This window comes from Lichenostomus cassidix, chromosome 1, assembly GCF_008360975.1.
Source record: "Lichenostomus cassidix isolate B80296 chromosome 1, HeHo_3.0, whole genome shotgun sequence".
In the NCBI taxonomy this organism is placed as follows: Eukaryota; Metazoa; Chordata; class Aves; order Passeriformes; family Meliphagidae; genus Lichenostomus; species Lichenostomus cassidix.
This window is the reverse complement of record NC_139479.1, coordinates 86,054,703-86,073,457: the sequence shown is the minus strand read 5'-3', so window position 1 is coordinate 86,073,457 and position 18,755 is coordinate 86,054,703. Positions and strand designations below refer to the sequence as shown.

General features: G+C 46.2%; 2 protein-coding genes across 4 annotated transcripts in view; one reads left to right on the top strand and one right to left on the bottom strand.

The window, feature by feature from the left end:
* The window catches only part of NRIP2 (nuclear receptor interacting protein 2), a 19,368-nt gene extending 11,839 nt beyond the window's left edge, over positions 1-7,529 (top strand). Inside the window, exons 5-6 of one of the 2 annotated variants that reach the window (XM_085067469.1) lie at positions 576-628; positions 1,450-7,529. In XM_085067469.1, the coding sequence (XP_084923595.1) occupies positions 576-628; positions 1,450-1,542 (146 nt within the window). In that variant the 3' untranslated portion in view covers positions 1,543-7,529. Of the gene's footprint in view, positions 1-575 lie in introns of both variants that reach the window. The other variant, XM_085067466.1, reaches the window with a different exon arrangement.
* ITFG2 (integrin alpha FG-GAP repeat containing 2) lies at positions 6,393-18,727 on the bottom strand. Of its 2 annotated transcripts, none has more exons than XM_085067447.1 (12): positions 18,583-18,727; positions 17,175-17,270; positions 16,695-16,736; positions 15,667-15,844; positions 15,250-15,389; positions 14,687-14,835; positions 13,485-13,579; positions 11,676-11,726; positions 11,125-11,216; positions 10,491-10,608; positions 9,734-9,907; positions 6,393-9,580 (listed from the first exon to the last, which is right to left on the bottom strand). In XM_085067447.1, the coding sequence occupies exons 1-12, from the start codon at positions 18,676-18,678 to the stop codon at positions 9,438-9,440; spliced, it is 1,374 nt and encodes a 457-aa protein (XP_084923573.1). In that variant the 5' UTR covers positions 18,679-18,727; the 3' UTR covers positions 6,393-9,437. The 2 variants fall into 2 exon arrangements, with proteins under 2 accessions (XP_084923573.1, XP_084923581.1); XM_085067455.1 differs by lacking the exon at positions 18,583-18,727 and adding an exon at positions 18,055-18,522.
* Positions 18,728-18,755: the final 28 nt, after the last annotated feature.

Sequence of the window (18,755 nt, the reverse complement as noted above, 5' to 3'; positions counted from 1 at the left end):
GTCAGACAAGTGAACTGACCACCAGCCTGCTTGCATGTGACTGACCTCCTTTTCCCCTCTCCATTTTTCCATGCTTTTTCTTCCCTGATTCATCCTGCTGCTGGCCTTCTCCTGCCTTTGGTCCTTCCCTTACACAGCCCATAGCAAGTTTTTTGGGATCCCACGAGCCCCTTCTGGTATCTCATATTAAGTTTCAAATAGTCCCACAAACCCCCTCAAATTTATCTCACAGTAGTCACGATAATCATGATTTCCTTCTCTAATCAGCTACAAAGTTCATTTTGACTGTCTTCAGGACTGTGCCTGAATAGCTCCTTTAAAGGTTCATCAGTGAGTGGCAGAAGAGTGCTGATTTATTATTGTAACTGTTACCACCTGCTTGTTAATGTTTGTGTGTTTAACTCAAACTTTTCCTTGTTATTTGTTATCTGCTTTATACTGAAGAGACTATAACCATAAAATTTTATGAATCAGATGTTCTTCTATTTCATATCCTTTTACAGGAGAGACACATGTTCTTTAATGAGGCAGTATTACGCAATCTAAAGCCTGATCAGTCTCTTCTCTCTTCTCAGATGATGAAATGCTGGAGTTTTGCATTGGCCTCCAGACTCTGTGGTCTCTCAAGGTAAGGAACCACTCCTTGCTTATTGCAGGGCTTATCTTAAGAAGTTCTCCAAGATCTGGTCATTGTAAGCATCAGAAATACTCAATGTCCAAGGACAATACTTAGTTGTCTTTCAGGGTAATACTTGCTGCACAGCTGCCTGACTATGCTCTGAGTCAGATTCCTTTCCAGTCCTTCTTAAAGGTTTTAAGAAAGAAAACACTCAATAGGATACTATCACATCTCCCATTCTCTGTATTCCTGACCATACAAGTTGCAAACAACTAGAGGAAACCGAAGAAGAGACAAGAAAAGGCACGAGTTAGATCTGTGTTGCCCTTTGAAGGCAGATGTGAACAAGCTCTGTCCTTGCTTTAAGCCAAATGAAGCTGTATGATCACATTCAGTGTCCAACACTCGCCGGATACGAGTGGAAAGAGTCCTCTCCTTTTGTCAGCTCGGCTCAGGGCCAGTGCTCTGCTGAGCCTGGCTCCTGGGTGGCTCAGGATATGGCTGCAGCATGCTGGCTCCTGCCTGTCACACAGTTGTAGCCACATGCCAGACTCATAAAACAGGAAAAGCAATGGGTTGAATGGCTGAGTGATGTGAGGACATCAGCTCAGAGAAGGCCATAGGAAGAAGGGACAGGAATGGCCCTGTGAAGGGTTTGGAAAGGAATCCATTGAAGGGAACAGGAGCAAGGAGGCAGCATGTGGGACAGGGAGGGGAACTGTAAGGTCTCTACACACCCAGAGAGGGGTTACAGATTCTCCCCAACCACAGACATCATGAGATTTGCTATCTGAAATGTCCAGCAAATAAGTGGCTCTCCCCTTCTTTAGTGTTGCATCGACTTGGAGGAAGGAGTCCTGAGATTTAAAGAACTGAGTCAAGAGCTGCCTTTTCTACATGCCTCTGAAGAGTCTGGTCAGTGACTGGCTGAATTCCCCATGTCTGGAGACTTGCTGCCATGAAAGAGATGAGGGTGAGGCTCACATGCCCCTAACCTTGCTGAGTTCTAGGCTGAGGCATTCAATGGGGAGTGAGAAAAAGGCAAGTGGGTGCTGGAAGCTGCTGTCACTGGGAGTGCCTCAGTTTGAGATATCCCTCCTTTCAGTGGACCCTCCTGCTTGTCCTGATGTGCCAAGTGGCCATTTTGTTCTTGTTTTGCTATTTGGCCCTGGTCACTCCAATTTCTGGTTCTGTAACAAATTTATGCTACCCCCTTTACAATACAGTCTGTTCACAAGAGTCTCTGTGAACAATCTCCAGTTGTTCTGTGCTGCACAGGAGAACAGCATTTTTGCCAAAAACCTCCAAAGATTGCCATGAATGTTTCCCTCTCTTTGCCTCAATGCCAGTGTACACTACTCCCATTTCTTTGTCGGAGGGGCTCTGTTCCCCTTGCCTGTACTCTGGGAAGATACTTTTTGATGGCTCAGAGCAGAACAGAAGTATTCTCATGAGAAAACCTTGCAGCAACAACAGTTTCAGAGTTCTCAATTTCAAGAAACCTTTGCAGAAATGTTGAGTGTAGTTGCCTAAAACACTGACAGGGGCTTGGGATTTGCCACTGCCTCCCTAGGCACTAAGCTATATTGTATGAATGGCAATGCTTACCATCTCTTGGTGTTACACCCTGTAACCAGACTTGCACACCCTGTTCTTCTGGCCAGGCCACTCCTTTCTGCACTTCAGCTGCTAGAGGTGCATCCCTGTTCCTTCTGCTGCTTCACTGGAGATCCTGCCACTCAGTTTTAATGCTGTGATGAATTACAGCACCGAGTCTTCTGCTCTGTCAGCTCCTTTCTTTCAACTTGAAATTCAGTGCTTAAACAGAGATACATCATCAGCCTCAAGTCCTGGCATCACACAGCCCATCAACTTTGCTTCTCTTGCACAAAATGAGAACTTGTAGTATCAGCTCAGGTTAGAGAACTGTGAACTCATCTGGAATGTTAAAGGTGATTATTAAGTCACTTAATAATTGAGTTTATTTAATTTATTTTTCTTTTTTTTTTTTTTAATTTCCACGCTAAAGCATAGCTGTGTTAAAACTACAGTCTAAACTTAACTAGCTCTAGAAAAGATACACTAGATTAGGGGGTGTTCCATGCCTCGTAACTACTGGTTGACTATCCAGACTCTGCCAAATGTACCTTTGTTCACCCTCAAAATATCATGACAACCCCATTTTGACTATTTTCCTGGATTAAACACCGCTGACCCCCTTCCTTTTTTATCAAACTGCTCATTGTCTCTGCTGTGCTTCTCAAAAAAAAATTGTGTATGCATTTTTGAGGTTTTTTCTGTTAGTTCTTTTCTCTACAGCTGTATGTTGTAGTTTAACACATGCTAAGGACAGCAGAGTACAGCCTGGCTGATATAACTTGGAATTCACTTACTAGTGATAGTTGGCGTGACTGGCATCTGCTCCTCCTACAAGGAGCATCAGACTTTTACTGTTAGTCATCGTATCTTGCAGCTTCTCTTCTGCTCCTTGACTTCTTTGCCACTCTTCTCCTTGTGCATCTGACTGTTTCTGGCTGTACGAACTGCTTTCCATGAATCTCTCAATTGACACCAACAGTTCTCTCATTTAATCAGTAAACATGCCGACTCGATGAGCTTGTCTTCCAAAGTACCAGTAATTCCTCCTGGGTTTGTATCACTTGTATGACTCACTGGCTTCTCAAACCCAGGGGTCTAGACAATTCACACTTGTACTAAACCATCTTGTGTTCTAGCTGCAATCTGTGTGGTACCTGGGTCAATTCTGCTGACAAAATCTTGTTTGTGATAGATGAAACACCTGTTTCTACATGAATCAACTCTGCCAGTTTCTAACTCTCATTGCCCTCTAAACACAGCACGTAGAACAAGGGCAAAAATCTATAAATACAAATACCATGTCCATTAAAAATCTTATTACTCATTAACTTTTATCATCTATTAATAAAAAAAAGAAAAACTCTAAACCATAACCCTAAAGCTCACTTCAGCCATAACCCAAACAATAAACCCTAATAAGGACCCTAAATCAAACCCACAAGGCACTAAATCCTAATCCTAAATTTGACCCCTAAAACCAACTCTAAAAGTTAATGCTAACCCTAACCCCTAAACCAAACCACCACCTGCTAACTACAAAACTTAACACAAAACATAACCCCCTAAATTTAACCCTGTAACCCCTACACTAACCATCTGACTCTAAACCCAAAGCATAAACCTAATCATAAAGACACTAACTGTAAACCCTAATCCCAAAGCCTAACCATAACCCCTAACTCTAACCATTAACCCTAACCCCAGCCTCTAAACCTAAACCCTAAGGACTAAACCAAACTCCTAACTCTAAATCCCAAACCATATAACAAAATCTAAGTCCTAACCCCAACCACCTAACCCTATCTGATGGCTTCTGCCATGCCCACAAGGGGCTCTGCTTCCCTCCAGAGTGCCCTGGGGCTTCTGCTGAGTTTTGCTTTGCCCAGCAAGGGGCTCTGCTGCCTTCCGGAGCATCTTGGGGCTTTTGCCAGGCTTTGTGAAGCCCATATGGGGCTCTGCTTCCCTGTGGAGCACCACAGGGCTTTTGCTGATGCCCAGGCAGGTCTCTGCTGCCTTCCAGAGTGTCTGACAGCTTTTTCTGGGCTTTGCTGGTGCCCACAAGTGGTGCCATGGTGGCAAAGGCCACCAACAGCTTTCAGTCCTGGCCACTTCCTTGTGAGAGCAGTGCCCAGTGTCTGTGGTGCAGCTGGGCTCTGGCTAGGGAAGGGTGTAAGTGAGTAGGAGTCTTCAGACTGAAGCCAACAGGAATCTTTCCAATGATTTAAGGAGTGTTGGATGGGATCTTACAGAAAACTGCCATGACTTTGAGTTGACAATTCTATTTTGACTACTGCCTGTCACTTGCAGCCCTGCAGATCCCTGCACACTAGCTGCTGCTGGAATTCACCAGGTGCTGTTCCTACATGTCTGTCTTGGAATAACTCTGCTTTTGCTCACATTCAGAACATCCTCCAGTCCTACTGAAGCCTTTCTGTAATTCATATGCCTCATATCCTAAATCATCAACAGTTCAGGCTCCTTTGTGTATTAATGTGCTACAGTAGGTGAAAATCTCCAGCCCTACCGTCTCCTCTCTTCTCTACTTAATGAATCCTTCTTTGTGTGCTCCTTTCCTTCCCCTCACGCTGGTAAATGCAGATTTCCTTCAAAAAGGAATTACTTCCTTTTTAGATAATCCTTTTAACACTTGCCTGTACTCTGGTTGCTAACGCAGCTGCACATTGTGCCACAACCTTGCAAGCCTTTCCTCTTTGTTGTTAACAACTGCATGTATAAATTCTCAGTTACGGAGAGGATGTTTCCAAGAAAGCACTGAATTAGTGTGAGATCTTTTCTCAGCTCTGAAATCAGCTCCAGGGCAGAAGACATGCTCTTCACCGTCCTCCTGTCCCTGTCAGTTGAACAAAAAAATCCATGCAGTAAAGGTCTCTTTCACCCAGGCATTGAGGAATCTGTTGCCAACAGTTATCCTGGAACCTCCCTTGCTGCAGGCAGAGCCTGCAGGAAAAAAACCCAAAACCATTTATAAGAGTAAAATGAGAACTGCAGGTCATGATGCCATGGCAGACACCTCACTTCAACCCATTCACTAAATCACACTCTAATCCTGCAGGATCAGTACCTGCTTTCCTCATCAACAGAGCTCCTGGTGGGTTTTCATCTCCCCAAGTTCCTTGGCATTAAAAGACACACGGTTACTGCACTTAACACTAACATTCTGAATTTTAGCCCAAAGATATTTTTCTTTCTCCAAAGCATTTTTGTGTCATTACATCTGAATCACAGCCTCCATTGTGAAAGAAAGAAGTCTTGGCTTTAAAATATGTGATTGTAAAATAGGACTTACAACATCTCAAAGAAGCCAACTCAAACCTATCTACAAACATGGTAATTTTTAAATGTCTTCCAACACTGGGGAGCCCAGTAAGTCATTTTTGAGTGGGTGGGCAAGGCTGAAGACTGTCTTAATTATAGAGAAACCTCTTGGAAAAACCTATTATACCAATACACTTCCCTACTCCCAATTCCAGTCCTGTCTATTGCTTTTGGGGGATAAAGGGAATAAAGGAATAATCTAAAGGCCTTTTTCTCTGAAGATCAAAAAATGCTAACACTTTCATATAGAAAGTAGAAGTTCAGTACAAACTGCCAGCTCAGAGCAGGACACAGGCACAGCCTGTATGTGTCCAACACTGGCTTCCTCATGATGAAGCCTGTCCTTTCAATATAAAAAATGGAATGTTATTATTTTAAGGATAATCTCTTTGAACCACCTTGGTGGTAATTTCCTATCAGGGCTACTTTCTAATAGAGAGGGCACAGCAGTTGTGGAAAAGTCTGCAGAAAACATCTGCCACAGCAAATCACTGGAACAGTGTGAGATACACCCAGAGGTGGGGAGAAGGACTTTCGTGGCCCCTGCTGAGGCCTAAGTGCAAGAGGTAAACCCATCCTGAGAACATGCACTCTGCCAAAGCCATAATCAAGACCACTTCCAGGAGCTTGGGATCACTTGGTTTCAAACAGAATGGGAGCTGCAGCCATCCATATTCCCAGAGGCCTGCTCCTTCTTTCACTACCAGCAGGTGAGCTATGGAGTTGAAGACCACCGAGCCACACACATCTGCTTGCATTTAATGCTTTCAAGAGACTCCACCAGGATACACCTGAAGAGTTACAGAAATAACTAAATTCAGGCGAAAGACCATAAAAATGAGGGCAGGGATGGACAGCAGGTTTATTATGTCTCAGGAAAATAAGGCAACCCTCTCCCTTTATTTTTTTGCTAGTAAATTGAGCATCAGAACCAAAGCCATGAATCATTTATCTGCAAATACCCCCAGTGCCTGAGAATACTGTCAGACTCCTCACTTGCTGTGTGCTGGCAATGGGACATACACAGGTGTCCTGCAAATCCTGCCCTGTTGAAAAGTTTCCCAGCACCAGCAAGTTATGCCAATCTGCTAGAGTAGGATACAGCAAACATTTTCTGCTGTGTGGGAAGGAACCATTTCTAATTCCAACTCTGTCGGCTGGCAAGGACAGACAGACAGACAATTAGTTACAAAGAAAGTATAATGTAACTCTGTCAGTCCAGAGACAGAGCCTTAAGTGGCTCCTTTCCTGACATGATGGCCACTTCACAGAAAAATTGTTGCCAGTGGAAGTAGCCTGAAGCACTGACTTCAGGAAGTATTTGGCACTTAGGAGTTCAAGGCAGGAAAAAAATAAGGAAAGCCATCTTTTGGCCATGGAACAGTACAGATTTTCAATTAATTCTAAGACACTTTTCATTTTCCCTTGTGCACAAGGGGCACAGGAGCAAAATGCATCTGCAAGTTATTACGTGCTGCACGCAATATAAAACTGTCAGGGGAAGCCCTCAAATGTTAGTATTTTTCCTCTCCAATGGTTTTTAAGAGCTGAAAAGTTTTGGGGAACAGATGTTTTTGTAGTGTCTGTATTTTCTCACCTCTGCTTTTCATAGTGTGCATTGCCTGGGCTTGCACAGCACACAGAAATGTTATCCTCAGGCCAGCAAAAGAGCGTTAGGGTGCACAAATGGCCCTGCCCACCATTTGCAATGCTTTTGCCCTTTTTTTAAAGATGGTTCTCAGAAAAATGTCATCTCTCCCTCAGTAACCCCTTCCCATTCTTTCTCAACAATTAATAGTCCAACAGTGGATCAGTTTGACCTTTCTTTCTTGGAAATCATTCAACCTGTACAGAAAAGTTTGTTTTGCGTAGAACAGTTGCAGCCCTATGCAGCCATTTGTACACCCCCTGCACTTGTGTTGCTAATAAAGGTTTATATTTGGTGTTGCAAATAAAGGTTTATATTTGGCATGGACATACAGCACTGAGTTGTTCTCTGTTATGAGTGTAGGCCATCCTGTTTCCCTGCTAGGCCCCATTTACCAGAAGCAATGGTGATGATTCCTGTTGGGATAGGTGGCTGCACATGTCAGTGTCACAAGAGCTGACGATCTGTTGAGGTTACAGTCTAGGTCTGACAAGCTTCACGACAACTCCTGGCTTTAGCCCATGAGTAGATGGTCCCTATGGCACCAGCTCTCCTCAGCTCACAGACTCACACCTTGCTGCTCTCAACACCACTGTTAATAAACTCTATCATGACTTGAAAGCTCCTTCCTGCAGGGTCCAGTTTTACACAAGCAATTAGGAAGACAGGGGAACATTTAAAAATGCTTCTCAGCAAGGTCATTATGGAGGGAAATGTCCACTGCAGTTAGAGTCAGAAGATACAGTGGCCTGAGAAGCAACCTAGCAGGTACAGAACAGGTCACACCATTTCACTGCTCCATGCTTCAACTTTCACTGCTACCAAATGCAGAGGACAGCACTGTCCTCTGAAAAGATTACATAAACATACAGATGGAAACTGCAAAGAACAGCTAAGGCTTATTACGTAAAGATCCTGCCCTTCTACCACACAGGGCTGCTTCAACAACAGTCACTTTGACCCAAGGGCAGGACGCTCCTTTTCTCTACACAGTTTTTTCTCCCAGTTAGGGCTGCCCTTGGATATTTTGCAGAATAATGCACAGCAGGTTTTCAGCTGCCTGCAGGATCTTTAAACACTGCCAGTTGCTCCAGATCACTGAACTGTATTTGCTGTGACTTAGGCTGCTTTAAGGGTGAAGGGACAGCTCCATCCATTACACGTCCAATAAAACATCACACAGGCAAGGGGATAATCGATGCAAACCAGCAGGTAAGCCTGCTGCCCCTTTCCTAATAAGCTGTTAGGCAAGGGACAAGCTAAGATAGGGAAAAGCACAATAACAACAGCATTGGAAAAGCAACAATAACAACAGCTGAAAGGTTCATGCCTGGGCTTTTGCAAATGAGCTGCCCTTTCCCAGACTCTTCATGACAGCCAGTGGAACATCACCTCCAGCCCACCTCTTTCAGTCGTGCAGAACTCAAATCATGACACTCTCCACAAGAAGAGGCAAGAGCAGCATTTCCATTGCTTATTGTGAGATGGCCAAGCTCTCATAGCACTACAGATCCACAGTTAAGTCAGACTGGTCTTACTGACCACTTCACAGGTGCTTTGCTATGTCACATCATTCTGCCATTGAAGACAAGCAATGGCTCTTGACTAGAGCTGCATTTGCTGGAGCTGCTACCTTCCCATGCCTTATTAGTGCAAATTCTGCCTGTCTCCAGCTCCTCAGAACAGGAGGTGATTTGTGAGAAACTGCTTGGTAGAAGAGCAGCAGCAAAGCAAAGACAGACAATGCATGGCTCTACTTTAAATACACCTAAATGGGAGAGAAGGCTCATGCCTGCTTCCTAATTCAATTCCTCCATCTGCAATTCCTGCACTGTGATCCTGCTAAGAACTCAGAAGTATTCACTGGAGCAGTTTTAACCACAGGCCAAAACAGACACTTGAGCTCAGCTGTTCTCTCCATCTGTGACCTCAGGGCTCCTTCCCAGTGACCAGTGGAGCACTTTAGCAAGTGAGGAATATGGAAACTGGCAACAGAAAACCTATGAGCAGGACCTTTGGCCCTTTCATTCTAGTAGCTCCCTCAGCTAAAGGCAAACCAACCCACCACATTCAGTCAAGCCTACAGTCAAGAACATCCCTTCACAGCCTGTACACCCTTTCTTGTTTGGAAGGTTTGACAAGATTGGGAATGAACAGTCATCTTCATCAAATGCCCAATTCCAGCTGCAGAAGAACTTGTGCTGGTATTAAAGATGTCAGCCTTCATATGACTTGCTATAAGGAATCCTGGATGCCAGTGCAGTGGGCAGAGGAATCTGTTTCAGCAGGATCCTCTGAGGGGCTGCTGAGATGGTATTTCTCAGGAAAATAGAGTGTTTTGTGAATCAGATTTTTGACAGCAGAAATGTCGCTTCTGTCTAAGGAAAAGAGAAAACAACAGTTGTTAGGCATTCTCATCAGGCAGTATGAGTCTCTTCCTCAAGAAACACCTGGAACTCTAGCTCCCAGCACATCATCTGCCAGCAGCCCTTCCTCTCCCTCTGCACAGCCTCCACTCTTTCTGCACTCACCTATATCCAGCTGCTGCAGAAGATCTTCAAACTCTGGGTCACCATCCAGGATTTTCAACAGGTTGGTGGACTCCATTCTCTCCAGCTGCACATCCCAGTAGATGTAGATTTTCTGGCTGAAGCTGACATAAACAAGGCAGGGACTGTTGCTTCCTTCTTTGCATGCATAAAGGCCTGCAGAAAGCAGAAGTGTGGAGATCTAACTACTTCCAAAAGGACGGAGAAAGCAAATAATTGACATTTCATGATGAGGTACCAAAGCTGTTAACGGACAACAGCAAGCACCTGGGCAGAGACATGGGCTTGGTATACAAAGTCCCTTTGAGACAATCCAAGAAGCTGTCTCTGAACTGCATGAAACTTGGGGATTTGCAAGCTGCTTCTTGCAGGACTGAGAGAAGGGACTGAGTAGGGAAAAAGCTCAGGCTGGTTCCACGAGCTCCTTATCTCCCTTTAGAACATTTTAGAAATCTGCAAATTAAAAAAGCACTGGGGAAGACAAGAGACCACTGAAGCACTTACAAAAAGGACAGAAGAAACCCCCAACCCACCAAAGACAAACCTCGGCATCACCTTCTCTCACCCCTACTTTTCCCAGATGCCACCAGAGGAAAGACTAGCTGGGCCTTCTGCAGTATGCACACAGGGAAATTATTCCCCACTGCAGAGAGACAAAGGATTCTGGGTCTCCCACATGGGAGTAGTAGCCTTGAGGGGAAAATGCTGTGAGGGGTGGCTTTGCAGTCAGGCTTCCCACCTGCACAGAAGGCACTGACGTTCTCATCTGCTTGGAATCTGGCCACAGTCCGATTGTGGTCAATGATGTAGGTCTGACCGTCCCACGCACAGGCAATCACCTCTTCATGCCCATTGCCCTGCAGGAACCAGCAGATTGTATATGACACAGACATCACCCACTCCCAGGAACAGTCAAGAATCTTTCTTGCTGGTTCAGAGACAGAACACTAATGCCTAACTGTCACTTCTGGACATTTAATCCAGACATTTTGCACTTGGAGCTCATCTCTCTTCTCTATGGCAATCCTTACGTACGGCAAGAGCTTGTAGACAATCAGGGTATTAGCAGTGAGCAAAACCATTCAGCTTTGCAATAAAATTGAAGAACAGCTGGGGGACAAAAGTTTCCAAATGGATAAATGGATAAATGCACTCACTAGGTCTAACAGGCAGACACAGCTCAACCTTTTGCAGGTGGGCAGACTGACCTGAGTGCAGAATGTACTGCCACAGTCAGAACACTCTGTGTCATCCTGAGATAATCCCAGCCTTTTCCAGCTGAGTCATACTCCCTCTGCCCTTCCTAAATTCATATACACAAAGCCACGCTGACTTTTTGTCTTCATCTCTCCCAGCCTTATTCAGATACTCACTGTAACATCCAGCTTTTCCAGAGCAAAGAGCTGGTGATCAACCTGAACAGACCAGAGAAGCTTGTCTGCTCCCTCCATGAGTTTCAGTGTCCCTGAAGAAAGAAGAAAACAACTGTCTTAAAAACAATAAAAGGGAGCAAGATGTTTGCTAATGCCAGGCCCTACTCCTTCAAAACTCAGGGTTGCTGAGAGTTGGCTGCTAATAGCACAGGCATGGTCTTGGCTGCTAAATCCATACTGGACACTTGACCCCATGTTCCTATTACCCAGATATACTGTGGCAGTAGAGGGCAGGGGGCACTGGCCATGAGAGCGTGGAACATAAATAAGCATCTCTCCTCACAGTGCCCTCCATGCCCTCACATGAAATATGTCAGCAAGAAGGAGTTTTTGAATCAAATTCTCTTGCCTGACCCATGAAGGGTTTCTCAAGCCCAGCTTTCCCTTTCTTTCAAGAACCAAAAGCACTGAATTCCTGGTTCCCTGCTTTGAATTACTGACAGGCCTTGGCTGCCCCACAGGTTTTCTTCCAGGACAGTGTCAGGACTTACCATCCAGAGTACAGAGGGCAAAGAGACCTGAGCCACTATTCTCACTGGAGCCTGTAAGTGCAAAAGAAAATTACTGGAGTTGACGCTGTTCTATAAACATTGTGCCCTCCCTCTCCTGAAAATAATAAAAAAGATCCTAACCAAGCTGATCCATCCTGCCTCCTCTCCTTGCCCAGCTGTGTGCAGGACAGCACTGACAAATGCCACTAGTTAAATCTGAAGAGGACAGTCCCCTGACCACCAGGCTCCTTCAGCCCTTCAGTAAACTCTCTACCCAGCTACCAAAAGAGAAAAGGAAATGCAAGGTCAAGTTTTAAAAATATGACACTCAGAGACAGAACTGGAGCTGTATTCAACTAAATCTGCATTTAATTCTTTCAGTGACAATGCAGGAGAGACACTAGCTCCCTGAGGAGGAAACCTGGCAGTCAGGGACAAGCCAGCAGAGCTGAGAGCAAACAGGCAGTTTCTCCAGAGTAAGTTAACAATGCAAGCCTACCTCCACTGCCCATAACAGCTCCAAGCTGCAACCCCCTGCACATTCTTGAGGTGCTAACCACCCCATTTCTGCATATCTGCCTAAGCTGCTTGAGTGCTTAACTGACACTAGTGACATGCACCCAGACAGGCTCTGATCCAAGGGATCTGCTGTGTCCCACTTGGAAACTGGGCAGCATGGCACTCTTCAGCTGTTTCTTTACTGATGGTCCATCATCAATGCACTTTTTTACAACCTCCTCTTCATCCCTAATTCTATGGGCCTTCATTTTTCACAGACATCTCTCAATAGATGCAAGGCTTCATATGCAGTGAAATAATTGATTTCATGCTCTGTTGACCATGTTGCTCATGGCAGCATCAGAGATGCTGAAAACATGACAAGCTTAGGAACTGGACAGAAAAAGGTCCTCTGAGGAAGGGGAAGAGGTGGGGTTCAGCAGACTGCTCTTCTCCACAAGCTCTAATTACTTTGGACAGGCTGAGTTATTCTCAGACAGCACTGCAGGAAGCAATACTTGGGAGTAGCAAATACAAGAGAAAGTGATCTCCACTGGAAGCTTTCTGCCTTCTGCTATTACCCAAGGGGGAGTGAAAGCTGCTTACTCTCCATAGGTACCAAAAAGGGGTTCAGCAGGTACACCAGGCTCAGGTCAGAGCACAAAGAGTCACATGAGGGAAGCAGTGTCAGTGTGCAAGAAAAGTCTGGACATGAGCAGTGTGTCAGGGCTGAGAGAAGTTGGCAGCCAAGCAGAGCTTAAAGACAAGAGCTGAACACAACACGGTGGAAGAAGACAGAGGACAATGATACAGATGAAATATGGAAGCAGCTCTGGAGAGGTTGGGGCTGCACAGGAGAAAGAGGAACAGCACATAGCCACCGGGAATTGAGATTCAAATGCTGAAAAGCAACAATGAGGATGAGGCTGTGGGAAGGAAGAGATGCAACTAGGAAATAAGAAGGCATAAGCTGCAGTCATGCAGAAGCAAGGATCAAGGACATCTGTAAGAGCATGACATGGCAGCCATTCAAACTGACAAAATGCAGGTCAGCAGAGGCTGCAGAGAAACTCTTGTGCTGGGTGAAGGATAAGGACTACCTAGGGAAGGACAAAGGCTATAAAAAGCTCACATGCAAATATCCAACTGTCTTTCTTTGGGAGCTGGCTAAGAGAAGTTGAGATCCCTCTGCTCTTGCAGCTGCCTCTCACTGTTATTTTTCTACCACAGGAAATCTGATTTCATCCTGGCCACTGAAAAACCATCAGGGGCAACTGCTGGGCTGGAGACCCCAGGCTGCTGATCTCTCACCTCTGGCAATGCTACCAATCAGATGAGTGGAGACATTCTTGTTGTGAATCCGTCCTGATGTTTGGTGTAGAATCACGTCTCGAACAGGGGCCTCACTAGGGAAAAGAGAAAGACAACAGGGAAAAGTTAGGGAACCATGCTGGGGACTGTCTCAGAACAATCTCAGGAGCAGTGCATTCCAAAGCTCTACAAATCCAGACATTGATAGAGTGTGTGAACAGGTTTAGCCCCTTAATGGTAAAGGAAAAAAATGCATGTTCCTCCAGGTATTAAAGAAACTCACCAATGTCTGAAAAAAACAAAACCAGAATTTGATGCATTTAAAAAAAATTGAAAGACCAAAAAAAGAATCAGCAAGGCCTGTATTCCAGAGAAGGAAAAAAAAAGGTAATTTTTGTCATTACTGTCACATAAGCCTGGCTGCTTTTCTCTCACAAAGTGTCTGTCCAGGGTTGAACAGCTTGGTGAGAGACCACATCTGGGCCTTGCTTCTGGTTAGGAGGGTACCATTCCACTAAGGCCCCTAAGACATCAGGAAGACTTGCCTAGGTCCCCTCCTGCTGCAGCTTTTTGTGTCTGCCTTGAAATCTCACAGAACACCACAGAAGCACCCAAATTCCTCACCAGGGTCCTTCCAGCACCAAGACAGTTACAAGCACCTCACTGCTCATCCCGATTGCTCTGGTTGTGATTTACAGCACTAGCTTCCAGAGGTCTCATTAGGAAAACCTGTTATTCCTTCATCTGCAGAAAACAAGTGAATGAGCCCAGTCTTATCCTGGGCTTCAAATTAATTTGGTTTGGCCCAGTCTCTCAGCTGTTACCCTGCAATCTGATGACCTTTCTCTGGAAATCCAGGTCATTCATTTCCCTAACTTAGCTCCCAGTAACAGCTCCCTCAGTGGGCTGGTTTTGCCACTCTCCTTGCCCAATTCAAATACAGAGTGGGATACAAGGAAAGCAGCAGTAATCATCTTCGTGACAAAGACACAAAGTGCTCATGGAAGCTTGGGTGCAGGTGGGCTTAAGTGAGGATCTGCCAGCACTACAGCAGGTCACTGAAGCATGGACAGTGACAGTACCTCCTGCCTCACAACAGTGGTGTAATGGGCTTCCACAGTGGCATCTGCTCATGTGCCCCTGCAGGAACACCCTCACCTGCCCAGGGCAGAGCCCCCTCTTCCCACTGTAACACCCCTCACCTGCTCGGGGCAGATCCGTCCCTTCCCGCGGCTGCATCCCGCTGCTCCGTGTCCCAGGTGCACAGCAGGATGGCATAGCCACAGCCTGGCTGTGACACCATCAGCTCTGGTGAGCCATCAGGGCCCGGGTTCACAGAAAGGCTGTCCACCTACAGGAGCACAGGAAAAACATGGATAGAATTGAGAACTCTGAAAGGTTTACAGTGCTCCTTGGAATGGAATTTGAATACAGCAAATCTTCTTATAGAGTTGAGCAGGAGCTGAACAAATTCAGCTGGAAGCAAAATGTTTGAGTTCAGTAAAAGGTTGGTTCCTGACCCAAAGCCACTTTAAAACAACACTAGTGCTTTCCACTAACACTCTCCCATCAGGCAAAGGCAGCTGTTTCCCAGACCTACCAGCTGGTAGCAGCTCATTGTGTACAGAAAAACCACTGGGCAAAGCTCCTTTCAAGCCATCAACATGACAACTGTTTTGTACAGACTGAGATTTCATGCTTCTTCTCTTGGAAAAGCCACCTCTTGAAGATTTTATGACAAGCTCTGAACATCCTTTTACCTTACCTGACCTTCCAGAAGCCATTTCTTCAACAGGAGCAACTGCCCAGAGACATGGTCTGAATTCTCTGACGAGTCCTCCCAGCGGAAGGCACGGACCACCCTGTCAGTGTAACCCACCACCAACTCACACCTCCCATCTCCATCTGCAGGGAAGAGAGAAAGACAGATGGACTCTCTCAAGCCCTAAGAGCCCAAATATGCAGAAACCACTGTGCTGGTTTCTATAGTTAGAAGTTTAATCCTGTAATGAAAACTTGTACTTCAAAAAAATGCCTGAAGTTCTTGCTTCTCTCTTCTGTGACTTTGCTGTGGTTTGTTGGAGTGTCTGTTTCAGCAAGATAGTAATTTCCTCCTACAAGTCCCCCCATGTCCCACACAAACTCCTTCACCCCACACTCCCACACAAGCTTTGTGGCTCACCAATGTCATTGATGAGCATGACCTTGGTGTTGGCAGGAATGTGCTGCTTGAACACTGGCTTCTGCTCTTCTGCCCCTGCCAACTCATGGTGGCCTGAAGCATCTGAGTGTTTTGAATTTGGAGAAGTCAGGTCAAAAAGATGAAACCAGCCTTCTGCACTCACCGCCACCACGAAATTCTGTGAGGGAAGAGAAAAACCTTTTGAGTCTTCCTCTTCTAGAAAGCGCAAAAGCTGTCCCACTGCAGGGCAAAGGAAGACACAAGGGCAGATCGATCAAGATCAATGCGTGCTACAGAAGGAACAGGAGGCTTTTGGCCAGCATACAAACTGCTCTGCTACTGGCAGGGTCCAAATTTCTTGTTCATCTTTGTCAGACCACAATATCATTCTGGTACGCATGCAATCCTCAAACAATGCATGACTTTCTCAATGCCCACGTCGGCTCTGTTCCCCACTGGAGGAAATACAGCTACAGTATTTCAGGCAGGGTGCCTGAACTGGGACCTTTGGACCCATTGGTCTGGCTTAACCCCCAGAAATAGCAATCCAGCAAAAGGAGTCACAGTAGACCAGTGGAATTTGCTTGAGAGTCCAGACTATTCTGTGTCTGTCTCGTTTAGATGACCTCAAATGCACACAGCCAAGTGGCAGAAGGACCATGGACCACAGCAGACATCAGCCCAAGCAGGGCAAAAGCCACTGAGCAAAAGGAGCAACCTTCAAACCACCAAAGCCTTGTGCTGCTCTCACAAGAGCACATGGAAATCAGAAGTGCTCTCTGAAGATAGGATGGATTTCCTAGCTCTCTAAAACCTGCATAAGGCACAAAGAAAGATACCGATTATTTACAAACAGAAGAACAGTCTAAGAACAGTAGTGTTAGAACTCCACGAGCAAAGGCAGATCCTGGAAAGAAAGGACCTCCAGTCTGTCCTCCTCCACACTCAGCACATAACATGACCCTTATCTCCTAAACACCTTCCATGAGCCCTACAGACACAGCTGGGAAGAGTTTGGTTCCTCTCACCTTTCCTTTATTGCACACATCTCCCACACGGACACATGTGAGCTGCAAAAGAAAAGAAGGCACATGAGGAGGCAATCCAACCCAGCACTCTGGGATAAACCTCTACCCTACCCCCTCTTCTCCCATAAAGCATCTCTTGAACTCCAGCCTTTTGAAGGACAAGGAGAGCAGTGTCAAGGGACAGAAACATATCTGCCACACAACTGGCCAGAGCCCTGGGACAAAACCCACAGTGCACACAGCTGGGTAATGGTGGGACAGAAGCCCAGTTTCTATGTTTGTTCATTACTTTGCTCATCCCTTCCAGCCCGTGGGGCTGTGGGCAAAAGCAAGGTCTTGAATAATTACAGGAAAGACATCAGAATCAGTTCTGACTGCCATTCCCCTCTAGCCTACATATTCCTAGGCAAAGGACAAGGAGAGCTGGCTGCCCATACACCAAAAGGCCCCAACCATTTGGAACTTTTGTCAAGAACTGACCATTCCTTGGCAAGACCGCACAGCCCAGGGCTTGCTGTCATCATTCTTGTAAACATAGAGCTTTCCATTGGTGTCTCCCACCACAAGTTCATTCAGCTATACAAGAAAACGGGGTTAGTAAGAAGAAATTCACAATCCATTAACAGTATTCCTTCAAAAGCAATGATTTCAGAATTCATATCTAAATATCACTCTGTGGGAAAAAGCAACAAAACAAAACTAGTTAGAGACAATCTTAAATCAAAATGGAAGGACTGGGAAAATATAAAAGCCCTAATTTTATTCTTGCAGATAAAAGAGATGGAGAATGGCTCCTTAGAGCAACATCCCATTACCCACTGCTCCTCCACTCACTGTTTCAGAGTTGTGACACTGACTGTTTTAACATCCTGCTTGGTTAATCATCACTCCATCTTCCATCCTTTAACCTAGATTGACTTGAATCACCTAAAGAAGATGATGGCAATGACAAAAATATAACCATTCAGGAAGAGAGTGCAAGAACATTTACAATACATTTATACAGGATGCTCAATCTCACTGCTGAAGGGGTAAAGGTATTTCAGAATGGTGATTAATTCTTAAAAAAGACTTCAAAAAATCACCAAGCACCCACACTGATGAGCCAACTCCCATTATCCCATCTTCTGCATCATGCCTCTGTGTATTTAAATTGTGTGCATTTCATAACTCCCTACAAACCTTACCCCACATAAGGTAACTTTTTATGGAGGAATCCCTTTAATCATCTACTGCATTGCTAGCCATGACACCTTTCAGGAAAAGACTGTAAAAAATTCTGACTGTGGAGAAGAAGAAACAGTTCACATGTAACTGGTTAAGCTAACCTCTGCCTAGTCACAGACAAATCAAAACCAACCATTTGTGGTGCTGACAGGAACACTCCCAATGCACATCCATCCGTCACACAGGTCAAGAGACACCGAGACTTGGCTCTACCCTGTTTGTGATGTACTGTGCTCACCAAAGCACCCCTACATTGCCATCTCCGTGAGAGGTGAACGTCTGTCTCCCTTCAGGAACAAGTGTCTCTGCACCACCCGGGCCATACCAAGGGTGCCAGGCAGGTGTAACGGCGAGGGAAGCCCTGAGCAGCTGCAGCTCAATAAACATTCCCTCTGCAGGGGAACTCCGGGGGGAATCTGACCAAAACCCCGCATCCCTAACACCGCTCAAGAGCCCCCCAAGCCCCGTGTGTGTCCCCAAGGGTGGAAGCCCCGCCGGCTCCTCCTGCCACCCGCTCTGTGGCAGCAGCGGCCGCTCGGTGCTTCCCCCCAGCCCGTTCCGGCCCAGTCTCCGCGGCGGCCCCGCGGCACCCCCGGCCGGGCCCGCTGCCCCGCGGCGACCCCGCCCGCCCCCGCCCGGGCTCCGGGCTCCGGGCTCGCACCGAGTCGTTGTCGGCGTCCCCCAGGCAGATGGCGTGCGGGAAGAGGCTGCCGGCGAAGTCGAGCGCCACACACTGCACGTAGCTGACGGAGCGCATGGCGCGGCCCAGAGCAGGCCCGGCGGGGCGCAGGCGCGGCGGAGCCACGGGAAGCACGGAGCGCGGGGCGGAGCTGC

Coding starts and splice junctions, on each gene's coding strand:
- ITFG2 (XM_085067447.1), bottom strand. CDS start 18,678: ATGCGCTCCGTCAGCTACGTGCAGTGTGTGGCGCTCGACTTCGCCGGC. Junction 15,390..15,666: donor CATGCTCATCAATGACATTG/GTGAGCCACAAA, acceptor TCTTCCCTGCAG/ATGGAGATGGGAGGTGTGAG. Junction 9,908..10,490: donor CGTCAGTGCCTTCTGTGCAG/GTGGGAAGCCTG, acceptor TGCTTTCTGCAG/GCCTTTATGCATGCAAAGAA.